The sequence below is a fragment of the Budorcas taxicolor genome, chromosome 10 (assembly GCF_023091745.1).
Source record: "Budorcas taxicolor isolate Tak-1 chromosome 10, Takin1.1, whole genome shotgun sequence".
Taxonomy (NCBI): domain Eukaryota; kingdom Metazoa; phylum Chordata; class Mammalia; order Artiodactyla; family Bovidae; genus Budorcas; species Budorcas taxicolor.
Genome location: NC_068919.1, coordinates 91,020,648 through 91,039,140, shown reverse-complemented (window position 1 = coordinate 91,039,140; position 18,493 = coordinate 91,020,648). Strand labels below are relative to the sequence as shown.

The 18,493-nt window shown below is 41.4% G+C and overlaps 1 protein-coding gene across 2 annotated transcripts in view; it reads left to right on the top strand.

Moving 5' to 3' along the window:
* The first annotated feature begins 4,399 nt into the window (after window positions 1-4,399).
* The window catches only part of SEL1L (SEL1L adaptor subunit of ERAD E3 ubiquitin ligase), a 61,728-nt gene continuing 47,634 nt past the window's right edge, over window positions 4,400-18,493 (top strand). For both annotated transcript variants that reach the window (XM_052646547.1, XM_052646546.1), the window contains exons 1-3: window positions 4,400-4,551; window positions 9,842-9,879; window positions 10,931-11,162. In XM_052646547.1, the coding sequence (XP_052502507.1) occupies window positions 4,482-4,551; window positions 9,842-9,879; window positions 10,931-11,162 (340 nt within the window). In that variant the 5' untranslated portion in view covers window positions 4,400-4,481. The remainder of the gene's footprint in view (window positions 4,552-9,841; window positions 9,880-10,930; window positions 11,163-18,493) is intronic.

Genomic DNA, 18,493 nt, shown 5'->3' with positions numbered 1-18,493 from the left:
TTGTTTTGCTCCTTTGCCTCAAAGAATCAGTAAGAAATAATTGCTGCTGCTGCTGCTACTGCTGCTAAGTCACTTCAGTCGTGTCCAACTCTGTGCAACCCCATAGATGGCAGCCTATCAGGCTCCCCCGTCCCTGGGACTCTCCAGGCAAGAACACTGCAGTGGGTTGCCATTTCCTTCTCCAACGGGTGAAAGTGAAAAGTGAAAGTGAAGTCTCTCAGTCGTGTCCGACTCATGGCAACCCCATAAACTGCAACCTACCAGGCTCCTCCATCCATGGGATTTTCTAGGCAAGAGTACTAGAGTGGCTTGCCATTGCCTTCTCCTAAGAAATAACATGTGTAGGCAATTCTGTAATGAAGAAATCACTCCTCCTCACCCCTATCTCTTTTGAACTTCACAATAGACCTAGTTAGTGACTTGGTGAAGAGGGAATGATCAACATATCTGTTTTTCAGATGAGGTGAATAGGAGTGAAGTAAATGTCCTGTTTAATAGGGGCACAAGGGCTCCTTAATATTTCCTGTAAGATAAAATTATGGTAGATATTTTAAGATTAATCTATGGTACACAACATGTGCTTTGAAAATATTGTTAGAACACTTTATTGGTAAGGTGTATCTATTAGTCAGGGCTTCCCAGGAGGCACTAGTGGTAAAGAATCCACCTGCCAATGCAGGAAACTTGGGTTAAATCCCTGGGTCTGGAAGCTCCCCTGGAGTAGGAGGAAATGACACCCCATTCCAAAATTCTTGCCTGGAAAATTCCACAGGCAGAGGAGCCTGGCAGGCTATAGTCCATGGGCTCACAAAGAGCTGGACACAATGGAGCAACTGAGCACACACACACATAATTAATCAATGAACAATCATCTAAGGCTAGTAGATGATAAGTTCAATGCTATACACCTATACACTTAATTGTATAATTGTCTTTGGTCTCAGCAAACTACCACTAATTTAAAAGGCAAGTTTGTGACTGTTCTGTAGACACTTAGAGAAATAAGGACTAATGAAGACTGGCCTGAAAGAAGGCTCAGCTAAGATGAAATGCCACTGAAACTGGGAAGATGCCAGGGTCGTGGCTAAGAAGCAGCAGCAGAGCAGTGGGCAGATGGCAAAGGAGCCCAAGAGAAAACAAGAGAGTATTAATGCAGAAATCCTTTAATAGTAAAGGAGAAGTTGGCAATTTATCATTGCAGTGCCTAGCACAGGGCTTGCAATGTAAGAAGCACTCAGTAAAGAAAAAAGATGAAAAAAGATGAAGTTAGATCTTAACCAAACAGTGAGCTTTCCTCAATCTTATTAATCAGATAATCACTGCTTCTCTTGTGGAAGGCAGAAGTTTCTTTCCCAATAATTCCCCCCAAGAAAGTAGAACTATCTGTACAAGTTTCTATTTTGTCAGTAGTTCTAATTTTTTTTTTTATTCTATGACAAAGCCAGCCACTGGAAATTTTTGAAAAAGCAGATGAAAGCAGTGTTTAAGGAAAATTAATCTGGCCGTGGTATGTAGTTTAGGTTAGAGGGAAGAGAGAATGGTGTTGGTGAATATGGCTAGAACTCAGGTGCATCAAGCAGGTAAGGGAAAATGAGGGCCAGCAGGGAAGTTTTCAGTGAGAAAGGGGAAAATGGCCACATAATATACTAGATTTTACTCTATAATTTAAAAATCAGAGGAACTCTAAGGAAGCACTGTTAGTGACAAAAATAGAGATGAATGGTGGTAAGACAGTATTAGAAAAGAGAACTCTTTTTCATGGGAGAGTATTTGTCCTTTGTCCTCTCCAATGTGAATGTTGAACAACAGTTTTTTTTATCCTTTTCCTAGAAAAGAGGACTCTTCATCAGAGAAGATGGAACACAAATGGTATCAAGATTCGTGTCCAGTGTGAACTTCTCCAAAATCCCGAACTCAGAATGTCTAGGTTCCAGACCTAAGAGCTGACTGTGGGTGAATGCTAAGGAAAACATAATGACACAATTTTTTGAAGGAGCAGGAGCATTAAGCCACTGCCCTGCTACCTCGTGAGAGCATGCTGGAGTTGGTACTTAACACACAAGACTATTTCCACTTCGGCAATGTAATCACTGTCACCTTTATCTCCAAATATGTCACCCTAGATACCTGAACCTAGTCAACCTAAGACATAGGTAGTCAATGAAGAGAACACTCTAACTGACAAAAGGAGAGTGATGAGCACAAATGTGTGAAAGGGTTTTTCAAAGACTGTTGGCCCCCTTTTCCAGATTATTATTATCTGGTGACCCTTGTAAAAATAACTAGCATTGACATGATCTGTTAGTCAGTTCAGTTGCTCAGTTGTGTCTGGCTGTTTGCGACAGCATGGACTGCAGCACGCCAGGCTTCCCTGTCCATCAATAACTCCTGGAGCTTGCTCAAACTCATGTCCATCAACTCAGTGATATCATCCAACCATCCCATCCTCTGTCATCCCCTTCTCCTCCTGCCCTCAATCTTTCCCAGCATCACGGTCTCTCCCAATAAGTCTGTTCTTTGCATTAGGTGGCCAAAGGATCGGAGTTTCAGCTTCAGCATCAGTCCTTCCAATGAATATTCAGGGTTGATTTTCTTTAGGATTAACTGGTTTGATCTCCTTGCAGTCCAAGGGACTCTCAAGAGTCTTCTCCAACACCACAGCTCAAAAGCATCAATTCTTCCATGCTCAGCTTCCTTTACAGTACAACTCTCACATCCATACATGACTACTGGAAAAACCATAGCTTTGACTAGATCAATTGTCAGCAAAGTAATGTCTCTGCTTTTTTAATATACTTTCTAGGTTGATCCTTTTCTTCCAAGGATCAAGCATCTTTAGTTCCATGGCTGCAGTCACCATCTGCAGTGATTTTTGAAGCCCAAGAAAATAAAGTCTGTCACTGTTTCTTTCCATTGTTTCTCCATCTATTTGCCATGAAGTGATGGGACCTGATGCCATGATCTTCGTTTTTTGAACATTGAGTTTTAAGCCAGCTTTTTCACTCTCCTCTTTCACTTTCATCAAGAGGCTCTTTAGTTCTTCTTTGCTTTCTGCCGTAAGAGTGGTGTCATCTGCATATCCGAGGTTATTGATATTTCTCCCGGCAATCTTGATTCCAGCTTGTGCCCATCCAGCCCAGCATTTCACATGATGTACTTTGCATGTAAGTTAAATAAGCAGGGTGACAACATACAGCCTTGATGTACTCCTTTCCTAATTTGGAACCAGTCTGTTGTTCCATGTCCAGTTTTAACTGTTGCTTCTGGACCTGCATACAGATTTCTCAGGAGGCAGGTAAGGTAATCTGGTATTCCCATCTCTTGAAAAATTTTCCACAGTTTGTTGTGATCTACACAGTCAAAGGTTTTGGCATAATCAATAAAGCAGAAGTAGATGTTTTTCTGATACTGGGTAGGATTTATTTCCTTTTGTTTTGAAGGGGAAAAGAGGCCGGTGAGTGAGTGCCAACCTGGTATCCCAATACCAGGTACTGTTTCATTTAAGTTAAAAAGAAATACCTCGCATTCAGTCTAGCCATTGTATTTTTCCATCAGTGCTGTTATCACTATGCCCAATCCAAACTCTCTAAATAAAACTAAGAGGAAGAAGAGCTTAACGCACTACAGACTCTTAACCTTATAATGTGTGTTTCTTCATATTTGTGCACTCGGTCGCTCAGTCCCGGGGGACTCTTTGAGGGCCCCACAAACTGTTGCCTGCCAGGCTCCTCTGTCCATGGAATTATCCAGGCAAGAATACTGAAGTGGGGTGCCATTTCCTCCACTAGGGGTTCTTCTGCGACCCCGGGATCGAACCCAGGTCTCCTGCATTGGCAGGATTCTTTACCACTTGCACCACCTGAGAGGCCCCTTCTTGATATTTACTTGGCGCCAAAACAAAAAAAACAAAACCTCTAGGTTCATGGCCTTGAGAGGGCGTCTGGTTCAGGTGTTACCTAAGTTCTCTTAACGTCTACAGAATCGGCGCTTTTAAATATTGCTCCACGACGGACTACGTTTCCCAAGAGGCCACACCAGAGAGAGAGGCCCATGAAGTGCATTGTGGGAATTGTAGTCTCCTGGGTGACTACCCTCGTCCAATTCCGGGCTCTCGCTCCGATTCCGGGATGGTTAAACCAAGGAGCTTACCAATTAGCTGGGGCCATGTCTCTGAGGCCGTGGTCCAACCGGAAAGCCAGTGTGACAATCGCGCGTCGCGATTGGTAGAATCCTTGACCTCGGGGGCGGGGTAATGAGGTGGGCGGGGAGGGCCGCGACGATTGGGCGAGGCGTACGCGGCGGCGGGCGTGGATTGGCTGCCCGCTGGGGCAGGGAGGTCTGGGAAGGGGTGGAGGAAGGAGACCAGAGCAGGAAGCGCAGCGGCGAGGCGGCGGCGGCGGCGGCGACGGCGGAGGCTGAGCTGGTGGTGGCCGAGGCGGAAGAGACAGCTCCGGGGGGTGGCAGCGGCTGTTGGGAGCAGGATGCGGGTCCGGGTCGGGCTGACGGTGCTGCTCTGGGCAGTGCTGCTGGGCTCGGCCTTGGCGTCCTCGGGTCAGTATCCGCCCCCCTCGGACTGGAGGCCGGGAGCCACCGCCCCCCGCCCCGGCCTCCTTCCCGTGGCAGGGCCGTGGGGGCTCCAGCCTCGCCCTCGCCTGTCACTCACGGTCCTCTGTTGGGTTTGGGATGCCCGGGGCCAGAGTGTTTGTTGAGGGGAGCTTACGAGGGGAGGAAGAGAAGGGTCGGCCCCCGACACACTGCCCACGCCTCTCCTCACTTGACAAACTTGCACGACTCTTTAGGAAGGAGGACTGATTCTATGGGCATGAACCCCGACAGCTCAGGGACCGACGACTGCCATGGAGATGCTGTGCTCCGTCGCTTTAGAAACTTCGCACAACCTGAGCTTGTCCCCTGGGCAGAGCCAGGTCCATCAAAAAAGCAGGATGTTGATAATGTTTGGTTGGGTTTGCATGGCACCTCAGATGATCCTGTCTCTTTGTTTATTTAAAAAAAAAAAAAACCGGAGGCGTTTGATGTGATCGTCCCTAGTCTGGTACCCCTTTTAAAGAAATAATTCCTGAGAAAGTGTCTTTTTTTTTTTTTTTTTTTTTACTGTGTCACAGGGTTTCTGAGCTGACCCATGTTTGCTGACGGTCATTTTTCAAGAAAAGAAAAAAACTTGTGGTTTTTTTTTTTTTTATCAGTGTAAAATGGATGGCCTCTAGATTTAACTTTTTTTTTTTTGCATAAATAGATTCATGTGCCTTTGTATTGTTTTTCAATTAGCTAATTTATACCCTAGCTGTGGAAATTACCATTTCCCTTCTTTAATAGTTTATTCTGCCAACATCTGAAAACGTCTGTTTTGGGAGTGTTAGTAAAGAAGCACTTAGTGTTTCTAAGTGTTGGTAAAGAAAGAATTAGTACAGTAAAGCTTTTGAATTTTAATTGGTTTCAGTTAACGAAACAGCTGTTCCGTGGCTTTAAATTTTTTTGGAACAAGGCACGGTATAAATGTCAACGCTTTTTTTTGTTTTTCCCCAACAGAAAATTTCCCAGATGGTTATTTGAATCCTCAAATTATCTGTCCTAGTTGTAAGTCAGTGCTGTAACGTCATTCTGCTTCTAAAATAAGGATCTAAACCTAAAATTCTATCCATAATGTGGTGTAAGACACCATTTCAAAAGCCGCAAGCATATGCCAGTTACTTTACTGCCAACATCATGCTTTAAAGTCTGCCCCCGACTCCCCTTTTCTTGTTAATTTATGTTCATGACCAGATCTTTAAAACTCGGTGTAACTCCTGAAGCACTGCTAGTAGCTATTTGATCAAAGGAAGTATGAAATCGGTGCTGTAAAGTGCCTGTGGTCCAGGAACCACCTGCATCAGAATTTGTCTTATGGTTTGTTAAAAATGCAGTTTTAGGTCTGGAACAGGTTAGGGGATCGGCTTGTTTAACAAGCTGCACAAGTGATTCTTCACACTAAAGTGTAAGAAATAGTAAAGAACACAGTGTATATCCCTCTGAATTCAGTTTCCAGAATTTAAAGAAAAAGCATATAAACATTTTCCTGCATTTTCTTTTGACCAGATTTCACATATCTAAGTGTCATATCAGTGGAGATGATGATTGAAGAAGTCTTTTAATCAACAGTTGGGATTCCCAGTAGATTATAATAGAAGACTGTTAATAATAAAATTGTTATATCTTTGGGTTGTGTTCATATAAGCAAAGGACTAGGTTCACAAAAACGTCTGCTCTGATTTCCATTAGATTAAACTGCGGAAACATTTCTCTGGTAGAGGCTAAAGCCTTACTTAACCCGAACTAGAACAATGTAGATGTGCATGCTGACATGAAGAGCAAATATGATAAGACATAAAAAAAAGCAACAAGCATATGCCAGTTACTTTACTGCCAACATCATGCTTTAAAGTCTGCCCCTGACTCCCCTTTTCTTGTTAATTTATGTTCATGACCAGATCTTTAAAACTTGGTGTAACTCCTGAAGCACTGCTAGTAGCTGTTTGATCAAAGGAAGTATGAAATTGGTGCCGTTAATAAAAGTGAGATAGTTTTATAGATTGAATACATGGACTTTCAGTTGGCTTTTTTATTCATTAAATAGCTTATTTATACAAGGTGTTGGCCTCATTCTTAGCTTAAAAAGTTTTTCTCCTATTTAAAAATCAGGTTTTGGTTCACAATTTAGTGTTGACTTAAAATGTTTGACTGTTAGTAGTTACCCGGGGTGAGTCACATCTTTTGCCAGGTAGAATTTGATCAGCCAGCAAAGGGAATCTTGGTCCTGTCCTTGTTAGTAGCTATTATCTAATAACTTACTTTGAAACTGTGTAGAAACTTTGTACTTTTATTAGAAACATTTTCTTTTCCTGCTAAATAAATAAATTTAAAGGAGATTTAGAAGATATTTCTCCATTTCCTCCAGATTATAATGAAACACGCTTAACTTCTCACACGTTTTCTTGATTTTGACAGGAAGTAGCTTACTGGTTAAAATGGTTTACTACTTATTTCTGTTTGTTTGTTTTTTTAATGCCAGATAATAATACGGAGTCTGGTGAATTAGGTCCACTGCTAGGTATTTCAGGTAATAGTTATGCCATATATTTCAGATTGCAAAATATGTTTCCTTTCACTCTTTTGTTCCTTAAAACTTTATTGAGAGTCAGCAGGGCAGGTGATATTCTTCCCTTTGACACTTGAGGATAAGAAGGCTGAACAAGCTTGCCATATTGAACCATGTGTGTAACATTGACATGCCGTGAAGCCAGGTTTTGAGCCTAGTTGTCCAGGCCTTGGCTTTGGAGTAGTTAAGAATCAGCATTATCCTGGGAAAGAATCAGCAGTATCCTGGGATCTGCACAGATTCAGTGGCAAATCCGGAAACAGGATGTCTGGTCTCTCTTCACTAAACTTTCCAAGACGATCTATGTTTAAAAGTGTATCCGTCTGTCTGTTTAATCTACATGACAAGTTAGAAGATGAATTTGTAGTGACCACTTCCCCTTGAAAGACAATCCTTGATACTTTGCAGTTTTGTTAACTAATATAATAAAACTGAAAATTGGTCTTTTTCAAAGCAAGGAGTATGATTACCAAAGTAATGTAAACCATGATATTTGGATACAGTACTGTTGAGTGAGAAATCCTTAATTCTTCACTGTATCCTTTTTGCATTTTTCTTCTTGCTTGATATATGTAATCTGATAACAGCACTACTGTATTCTTTTTATTTATACATAACTTTAGTATTTTTCATCCTTACCTGACTGCCTATCAGAAATTTCTAGGTCATGAGAAACTTATTTATAAAGTATTATGTGAATGGACCTATTAGTTTGAAAAAGAAAATAGCTGATGCTTTCAGATTACCATCTGGAGTAGGCTTTCCCAGTTTAGTAAGTGAAAATTTTCTTCATTTGGCAGTAACCCGAGTATATATCCCTGGTTTGTTAGAAGAGAAAGAGAAGTATGATGCAATTTGTATGAAATAACCCTGATGTCACAAGTTTCCATGTCTCTGGGAGTTCAAAAACATATCCTGCTACTGTAATGCCTAACAGCTTGTAGTGTCTCAAATATACATTTTCTATAATTTATTTATAGGCATCTGTATTATTTACCTATTAGCTACATACGTGACCTGTTGTGGCAAGGTATTCAGCTGGGTGGTTAATGATCTCAGAGTTCTGACTAATAGAAAGTTTCAGAATTTGGGGTATACCCTATACATTTCACATTTAATATCTGCCCTTGATATATTAACTAGTTAATGTTTATGACTAATTAAATACATTCACACATACAATATAGTTGTGTAACAGAGGTGAATTTTTTTTTTCCTTTTTCCAAAGATTTGCTGAAAATGGACTTGGAACCATATGTTAGAACTTGGGCTTTGGGTAATACTTGTGAAGAAGTGAGCCTGAAGAATGACTGTTTACTAATTGACATCACTACCTATAAACCTAAATGTTATAGGCCCTATGGGACTGATACATGCTGTTCTCTCTTCCCCACCTACCAGAAATAAAATATTTGGGAGTTAATCTAAAAGTAGTGAATGTGAAAATAACTATCATTTAAGTTTTCTTTGAATTGATAGCACTTTTATATGTGGCAAAAGCTCACCAGTAGACTGGTTTCTGAAATATTCAAAGGAAACAAAACCTGAAATAGAGTTGAGTATTTGGTACATAATGAGTTGGTTATACTTCTTAAAGCTTAGTTCAGTGCTTTGCTAACAACTCCAAAACATGTTTTTGCTGTACTTTGAAGAGTTAACAAGTTACCAATAATATTTAGATTATAATCATATGAAGTAAAGGTAAATGGCAACCATAGCACCACATTTTCTAGTAAAAATCAGATAGTTTATAGCATTTTTGCCTATGGTTAATTTCTCACATAACTTACGGAGCTGGCAATACTGAAGCGAGTAAGAAGGAAATTTAAAGATCATCTGACACTTGTTTTTTTAACTGGAATACAAAGATCAAATATTTGCGAATGGCCAGTTGGGTTGCTGAATGTGTTTATATAAGGCAGTAAAAAGAATAACAAGCGGCTAGAATAGAATTAACAGAGAAATACAGAGAATAACAGAAGTAATCTTAATGTAATCTGACAGAGCCAAAACAGCTAATAAGAATTTAGAAGAAAGATACAAGTAGTGATTAGATTTATTGTTAATTTAATATAGGCTATTGATTTCCTAAGAATTAGATCTCATGTGAGTGAATACATGACAGTGTAATGTTATCTGGTTATATCTTCAGTGAGGTCAGACAGAGATCCTAACTATCTTTGGCAACTCTGCTAATCATTCTTAATGTCCATCTTTAGTAGTCTTAGTGAATAATAAAATGCTAGTTATCACTAAAATAAGCTACAGTAACTCCAGATTCTAAGCAGAGGAAAAGAAGGAGTGGAATCCCAAACCACACAATTAGGGCTCTATTTTTATAAATTTAGTAACTCATGCTCAGTAGTGGACTAACTGTATACAAAAGAACTGGATGGTATCTGAAGAAATACCTGGTTTTGGTGGTGATGTTCTTGGTCTTCCTGTCTGTGTAACTGACGAAGCTACTGTCCTTCCTGGATAAAGAGGAAGAAATACCACCCCCAACACCCCTTTTTCCTTTGACTTAGTTTTTTCTGGACAGTTGTTGAATACAACAGATTTTTAGATAATTCCAGATTATCCAGTGTCTGATTATTATTTATGATACTTATCAACTGCTTTCAGTTAATAATACCTGTGATTGCCAAACAAGAAAGACGACTAAATTGTCTTAAAATTTCTTTACAGATGAAGAAGGCAACCAGGATGAATCCATAGATTCCAAGGTGTGTACTCAGATTTGCCTTGACCAGTGTTTGATGCCCAGTTTAAAAGCATGAATTATATGTCTTAGAAAGGATATGAAGTCTGCATCTTTTGAAGAACAGAATTGGGTTTCAAAAAGAAAAAGATAGCATCAGTACTAATTCTTCGGAGGGCAGGGGCGGGGGAGGGTGGAAATCACTGACCTGTTGGAGTACTCACTCAGTCACATCCGACTCTCCGTGACCCCATGGACTATAGTCCACCAGGCTCATCTGTCCATGGGATTTTCCTGGCCAGAATACTGCAGGGGGTTGCCATTTCCCCTCCAGAGGATCTTCCCGACCGGGGGATCGAACCCGCATCTCCTGTGGCTTCTACGTTGGCAAGTGGATTCTTTACCACTGAGCCACCTGGGAAGCCCCCAGAGAATAATAAATATTTCTGTTAAGAGTGTTGGTTACTGGGTTTAATTTCAACTTAAATGTGGTGTGTGTGTCTGTGTGTTGCAGAGCCTTTAAGGCAGTTACATTTTACTGCCTAATGAGAGATTGATTTTATTCATTTTTTTAAGTTTTTTAATTCAAAGAATTACCCTCTGTCATTGTTTCACTTATATAAGTTCTTTAAAACCAAAATCTATTAATGCCCTTAAATTGATTGGTTGAATGAATGAGGTTGATTATTGCCTATTCAAAGAGACCAGTCACGGATGATCCCTGATCTCTAGGAGGAGTGCAGGTAAGAAGCAGAAAGTTGTAGTATAGGGCTGTCGTACGGGGAAGTATGAGATATACTGGGAACAAGGAGGGGAAGACCGTAACCGAGACTTAGGGGATTTAAGGAAGGCTTCTTGGGGGGAAGTAACATCCAAGTTGAAACTGCACAGTCAGGTTTAGGCAGGTGATGAGGGCACGTGATAGGCAGATAGATAACCAAAGTCTGTAGAGGCAAGCAAGTAGGACACGTTCAAGGAGCTGAAGGAGCTGTGTCTGGATTAGTGAAAGTAATGGTCAGATTAGATTGGAGGGAGTCTGATTACTACTGGTAACCAAAAATACTTTATATTCTCAGACTTCTGTGCCGTCGGATGAGTCGGTAGAGAACCATAGCCCAGCAGGCAGAGTAATCGCTGGTCAGATATTCCTTGATTCAGAAGAGTCCGAATTGGAATCACCTCCTCAAGAAGAGGAAGACAACCTCAGAAGCCAAGAAAGGGAAAGCATCGCAGAAGAAATCAGCTTTCTAGAATCTCCAAACCCAGAAAACAAGGACTATGAAGAGCTGACGAAAGTACGGAAACCAGGTAGTCTGGACGTTTTGTTTGCTTTTGTCTGATTTAGCAAGAAGGCAACTGAAATTTTAAAGCTAGCGTAGAGGGTACAGAAGTCCTGTTTTACTGATTATTCATCACGTATAATGTGTAGAGTGTAATTTCACAGAATGTGTTACATAAGCTGAATTTAATAGTATTGCACTTGTGTTTTATTAATATTCAGAACTTTGCTATATAATAATCCATCAGTTCAGTTGCTCAGTGACGTCCGACTCTTTGCGACCCAATGAATCGCAGCACGCCAGGCCTCCCTGTCCATCACCAGCTCGCAGAGTTCACCCAAACACAATCATGTGCATCAAGTCGGTGATGCCATCCAGCCATCTCATCCTCTGTCGTCCCCTTCTCCTCCTGCCCCCAATCCCTCCCAGCATCAGGGTCTTTTCAAATGAGTCAGCTCTTCACATCAGGTGGCCAAAGTATTGGAGTTTCAGCCTCAGCATCAGTCCTTCCAATGAACACCCAGGACTGGTCTCCTTTAGGATGGACTGATTGGATCTCCTTGCAGTCCAAGGGACTCTCAGGAGTCTTCTCCAACACCACAGTTCAAAAGCATCAATTCTTTGGTGCTCAGCTTTCTTCACATCCATACATGACCACTGGAAAAACCATAACCTTGACTAGACAGACCTTTGTTGGCAAAGTAATGTTTCTGCTTTTGAATATGCTATCTAGGTTGGTCATAACTTTCCTTCCAAGGAGTAAGCGTCTTTTAATTTCATGGCTGCAATCACCATCTGCAGTGATTTTGGAGCCCCCCCCAAAAAAAGTCTGACACTGTTTCCCCATCTGTTTGCTATAGTGATGGGACCAAATGCCATGATCTTCGTTTTCTGAATGTTGAGCTTTAAGCCAACTGTTTCACTCTCCTCTTACACTTTCATCAAGAAGATTTTTAGTTCCTCTTCACTTTCTGCCCTAAGGGTGGTGTCATCTGCATATCTGAGGTTATTGATATTTCTCCTGGCAATCGTGATTCCAGCTTGTGCTTCTTCCAGCCCAGCATTTCTCATGATGTACTCTGCATATAAGTTAAATAAGCAGGGTGGTACACAGCATAGAAACTCAGACAGGGAGGGTTATCTTAATGTGCTGCTTTGGTTACTTTCAGAACTGTGTTAAGATTTTCACTACAGTAATCTTTTCAGTCATCCTGAATAATTTGACTTAGGTGTTTATCCCTCTCTAGTTGAAGCCTACATAAAAACTTTAATCCAATTCGAATTTTCACTTTCTTGACACTGTAATTTTTAAATTTATGACTTGTTCTTTCTCACAGTACAGTGTGCTAAATAACCTGTTCTTCTAAAAATTAACTGTTAATGTGTCCTTGCTGCCCTGTCCCACCACCCTTCTGTCATTTAGTTTATCATTTCAAAGATCACCACCATTCTCGCTTATTCTGTTAGCAGGCAGTCCCGAGAACTGATCCAGATTTGACCTTTTAAAAATATAATTTATTGCAAATATACAAAAAGAGAAACCACTGTTTAAAAATTAAAAGTACCTTAATCCCATCAATTAGAAGTAACAGCTGTTAACGTAATGGAGACTCTTTCAGGCTTTTTTCTAGATATTTGGTTTTAAGACTAAATTGGTTCAGAATGTATATATTTTATAGCCTGCATTTGCACATAACAGTTAATCTTGAACATTTCCCCATATTATTTAATATTCTTTTACAATTTGATGGTTAATGCTTATAAATATTTTTTCATATAAATGTACCATAACAGTATTTTTTAATGTATCTTTGAAAGTTTCCTTATAGTTGTTAAAAGTAAACTTTGAAAGTAAAATATAAAATTTTAAGACATTTTTGAATCATGTTGCTAAGTTGTTCTGCAGAAAAATAAGTCTTCTAGTTGCTTTGAAACCACTCCTTTTCCTGTCCCTCAGTCAGATGTGTATTACCATTTTTAAGTTTTTGCCAAATATTTATTTTCATTCCTTTCTTTTTTATCAGGGAGACTTCCAAACAAGTATAAAAATAGAGTGTAGTGACCCTGGTGTACCCAGTCACCCAGCTTCAGCAGCCGTCAGCGCTCTTGTACTTGTTTCATCTTTGCTGCTCCGTATCCACTTACTCTTTTGTCCTCCTGGAGGATTAAGCAAATCCCACATTGTTTTACCTGTGTACATATCTCTAAAAGTAAGAATTTTTTTTTTTTCAACAGAACAAAAATTACAGGTATTAAAACACGAGATTAGCTATTGTTCCTATTCCTGTCATCTGACACCCAGATTCTGCTCTGTTTTCCCAGTCGTTTCCAGTGTCTTCTTGGAATTGGTGTCTTTCAATCAGTATCCACACTAAGAGTTTAGGTCTCTCTTATTCTGTAGCAAGTCTCCCTCCCTGTTTTCAAAGCGCTGTCTCATTTGTTACAGAAAGAATGTCCTTTGTGCTATAGGGTTTCCCGCATTCTGGATCTAGTGGGTCATATTCTTGTAATGTAATTGAACTTATTCTACTATCTGCTGTCTGGTCTGTGAACTAGAGGTTCAGTCCAAAGTCTGGGTAGATTTAGTCTTTTTGTGTGTATGTGATTTAATATATGTTTACATTATGAAATGACTACCACAAATTTAGTTAACATCGATTACCACATAGTTAAAATTCTTTTTCTTGTGAAGAAAACTTTCAAGATCTACTCTCTCAGCAACTTACAGATACACAATATTTTTAATTATACTCAATGTGTTGTATATTATATCCTTGAAGTCAGTTTTTTATTTTTATCTAGAATCTTTTTTATTTTTTAAATTATCAAAGTATGATTACATATTTACAGGAGACTTAGAAGATACAGACGGAGAAGGCAATGGCACCCACTCCAGTCGTCTTGCCTGGAAAATCCCACAGATGGAGGAGCCTGGTCGACTGCAGCCCATGGAGTCTCGAAGAGTCGGACACGACTGAGCGACTTCACTTTCCCTTTTCACTTTCATGCATTGGAGAAGGAAATGCAACCCACTCCACTATTCTTGCCTGGAGAATCCCAGGGACGGGGGAGCCTGGTGGGCTGCCGTCTCTGGGGTCACACAGAGTCGGACACGACTGAAGTGACTTAGCAGCAGCAGCAGCAGCAGTAGAAAATACAGAACAAAGTTACATATAGTTCCACTGTTTTTTTCAGTAGATAAACTGAGATTTTTTCAGTTCAAATTTCAATATAAAACTCAAAAAATAACAATAAATATACAGAAAAGTAGAAGGATATTGTAGACCTGAAAAGCACCATGAACCAATTCAACATAATTAAGATTTTTATAATTTCACACAACAGTAGGATGCAAATTCTGTCCAAGTTCCCGTAGACTGTAAACTAGGAGACACTGGAACATATCCAGGGACATAAAACAGTGCAAACATGTCATGGTCTAAAGGTATCGCAGTCATACAGAGTCTGTTCTCTTAGCTCTGTGAAACTGGTTTTTCATTGATAATATTCATAGACAGTGTCGTACACTTCCCATTGCATTACCTGGGAGGTATGTAGTGTTTGTCCTACTTTAGGGATTTGTCAGTAGGGTTGGGTATTGTCAGCTGATCCAGCCATTGGAAAGTTCCTCACTGACCTTTCACCCAGAGGTTTTGAGAACCATTTCATTCTTTGTATGGATCCATTTTTTTTCAGTGGGAGTTGCAAAATATGGCTTTCTAACTTACTCCTTCTGCATTTGTTATCTGGGATTCTTTCATAAAGAACTCTTCCTCCTCAACTATTTGGTTACCCGGAAATATAGTCCATACAGTAGGATAAATGCTTGATTCTTTCCCCTAAAATATTTTCAAATAATGATTTGGTACCCTGCTGCTGCTGCTGCTGCTGCTGCTGCTACTGCTGCTGCTGCTGCTGCTGCTGCTGCTGCTGCTGCTGCTGCTGCTGCTGCTGCGTCACTTCAGTCGTTTCCGACTCTGTACAACCCCATAGATGGCCTCCTACCAGGCTCCTCTGTCCCTGGGATTCTCCAGGCAAGAACACTGGAGTGGGTTGCCATTTCCTTCTCCAATGCATGAAAGTGAAAAGGGAAAGTGAAGTCGCTCAGTCGTGTGCGACTCTTAGCGACCTCATGGACTGCAGCCCACCAGGCTCCTCCGTCCTTGGGGTTTTCGAGGCAAGAGTACTGGAGTGGGGTGCCATTGCCTTCTACGGATTTGGTACCCTAGCAACCTGCAAAAGAGACCTGTGAATATGTTTTCATTTCTGTTTGTTTTGCTTTGCTTTTGAGCATCATTCGAAATCCATGGGCTTTATATATCTATGCATTACTCTTTTGTAATCATCTTTTTTATTGTTTACATTTTTCCATTTTTGGCTATTGAGAGTCCCTTTAAGTTTATTCCTTTGTGCTTTTGACTAATTGTAGGTAACTTTTAAACTTTTTTTCTTTTTAGGCTGGACAAGATGTCCCAAATTCATCTTATATGTTTCCTGACCTAAAAATGAATCTCAGCCCTCCTTTTAGTGGGAAATAGTATTTATTTTGAAGAGTGTAATGTAGACATCAAGCATAGGCATTGCAGCTGTGTTATCATTACTAATAGACTTTTTTTGGGTGAAAGACTTAGGAAATACAACATTCATATTGATTTTTTTCCAGTTCAGATTAACTATTACAGGTGAGATAACAAACGGTCAGACTGACAAATTGAGTTCACAAGAATCCAAGATCCTACCTACTGTCCAACTTGACTAATATTTTCAAAGATGTAACTATCACAAGGCACAAGTCACAGGTCGGAGGCCGCCAGTGCCGCTCCCAGGTCCTGTCTTGCCTGATTTAAGATGCGCCCTGGCTGATTTTAACACGCGATTTTAACTTACGACGGCTTTGACCGATGCATGCGGAATGTCAGCCCCACAGTAGGGAGCTGTTCCGGTGATCAGACATCTTCAGGGTATTCCCTGATAACTGCATGACTTGTGTGGTGGTCTCTAGGAAGTCATGCCTGGTAAATACTGACATCCTGGGTCTCTGCACAGTGAGCAGTCTGGACAAACCAGCTCCAGCCGGCTAAAGCAGTGCACAGGTAGGGACTCTCCCGGTGGCATCGGGAAGGCCTCTGGCGTGTTTCTCAGATGATTTGATCCCACTGCTGTCTCTCTGTTTCTCAGTGAAAGGAGAGAATGGATTTCATAGCTGCCACTAGTCAGGATCTTTGCTTCTTTGTTTTTATGTTAGGGTCTCCTTGGCCCTGATGCTGGTATCTAACAACATTGATGTTATCTTACTTGAATCAGACAAGCAAACAAAGTGTATATCATTTCAAAATAACAATGGCAACCGTACCGCTAACAGTAAGGTCACTGAATGTAGTTTTAAGACTTGACTGTGGTTCCTTTTGTTCTTAGCGTGTATTTTACTAGTGATTTGTAGCATGATGTGTTTTAAAATCATTTCTGTAATGCTGTGTGTGGGCATACCAAGGACTTTTTAAACATGTAGATTGTTCAGTTTTTCAGTAATTGTTTTTTTCTTTTCATTCACGCTTGTTTTAACGTGTTCTCAGTACGTGAGAGGACTTACATACATGCATGAAACTTGCGTTGTGTCTGCATGGCTTGGTGTGTGTGTGCGGTCGCAGTTGCATGAGAACTGGGTCATATGACAGTTAACTTCTAGACTTGCTTCCTCTGTCAGCCTCTCGTCCCTGTCTCTGCCATACGGATCTTCCTAAAACCCAAATGTGGTCCTGTCACTTCCCTGTTTACAACTCCCATTAGCTCCCATTCACCTGTGAAATGAAGTCCTTGCTCCCCAGGGTGACCAACAAAGTCTCTCTATGCGCGTGGCCATCACCTTCTGTGGCTTCATCTCCTGAACCTCCCCCTCCATGTGCCTTTTTCCAAGGAGACTAAGCCCGTCACCCTTCTTCAGAGGTCTGTGCCTCTGGGCCTTTGTACAAGCTTGCCCCACCGCTTGGGATTCCTTGCTCACCTCCTCGCCCAGATCCACGTGTCACATTTCTGCGCATCTTGAAAGCCAGACTTAGGCTTGTTTTTTCCGAAGTGGTTCCTGAGGGTAGCTAAGAGTCTCTTGTGTATAAGGACTTCCTATCCAGTGCCCCCATTTGCACCCTTTCCCCCTGAGGTCAGTTATCTAACAGCAGCCAGACTGGTCCTCCTTCCTGTTCACAAGCCACCAGTGGCTTCCTGCCACGTTGAGAATAAAATCCAAACAAGGCTTTAAATGACCAAGCCCCTCCTGTCTGACCTCGTCTTCTGTCACTCACGTGACTCCAGTCACACTTGCCTTCTGCTGCGTGTTGAACCTTTCACACTTAATTCCCAGCTGTCAGGGATCCCTAAGACTACACCCCTGGGCTTGATGATTCTCTGGAGAGACTCAACAGGACTCAGCATATAGTCATACCTACAGCTATGATTTATTACAGAAAAAGAATACAAAGCAAAATCGGCAAAGGGAAGGGTGCACAGAGTGAGTCTGGGGAAGCCAGACACAAGTTGCAGGGGTCCTCCCCGAGGGGAGTCACACGGGACGTGTTTAATTTCCCTACAGGGAGCTGTGAGCACACGTGTGAAGTGTCAGGGAAACCGTTAGAGGCCCAGGACCCGGAGTTTCTACAAGGGCCAGGTCACTTAAGGGCTGCGTTCCTCGCGCTCACACAGAAGGGAAGCAGGTGTTCAGTATAAGGCATGTTGTTTATACAGCTGGGGTGAGTCGCTGGTAACTGTGAGGATGGTGGGAACCCTCCATGATCTTAAGTTCCCAGACACGAGCCAAGGGCCAGCCTGGTAAACAAACCTTTTCAAGGACAGTACTTCAGGCCCACCATGCTCACTCTTCTCTGTGTCCCCGCAGACCCCCTTGGTCACTGGCCAGGTCGTCTTTACAGCAAAATTATCAGTGTGACCCAGACGGCAAGAATGCGGAGACCCCGTGCAGTATTGATTTCAGCTGTGTTCCTTAACATGTTTTAGCCAACTGAGAAATCCCATTAATTATAAAAATCTGCCTTGGAAAGGCAGGTTAGCATCCTCCTTAAGTGTCTGTATCAGCCTTTTTTACCTGACTCTAGGCATCAGTTTCCTGGTGGCCTAGTGGTAAAGAATCCACCTGCCAATGCAGGAGACATGGGTTTGATCCCTGGGAAAGATCCCATAGAGAAGGAAATGGCAACCAGGAATTGCCAGTATTCTTGCCTGGAAAATCCCATGGACAGAGAAGCCTAGCAGGCCACAGTCCATGGGATCAAAAAAGAGTTAGATGCCACTGAGGAACTAAACACCACCACCAGCATGAGTTCAGGCCCGGAACCAGTCTGGCCAGTAGAT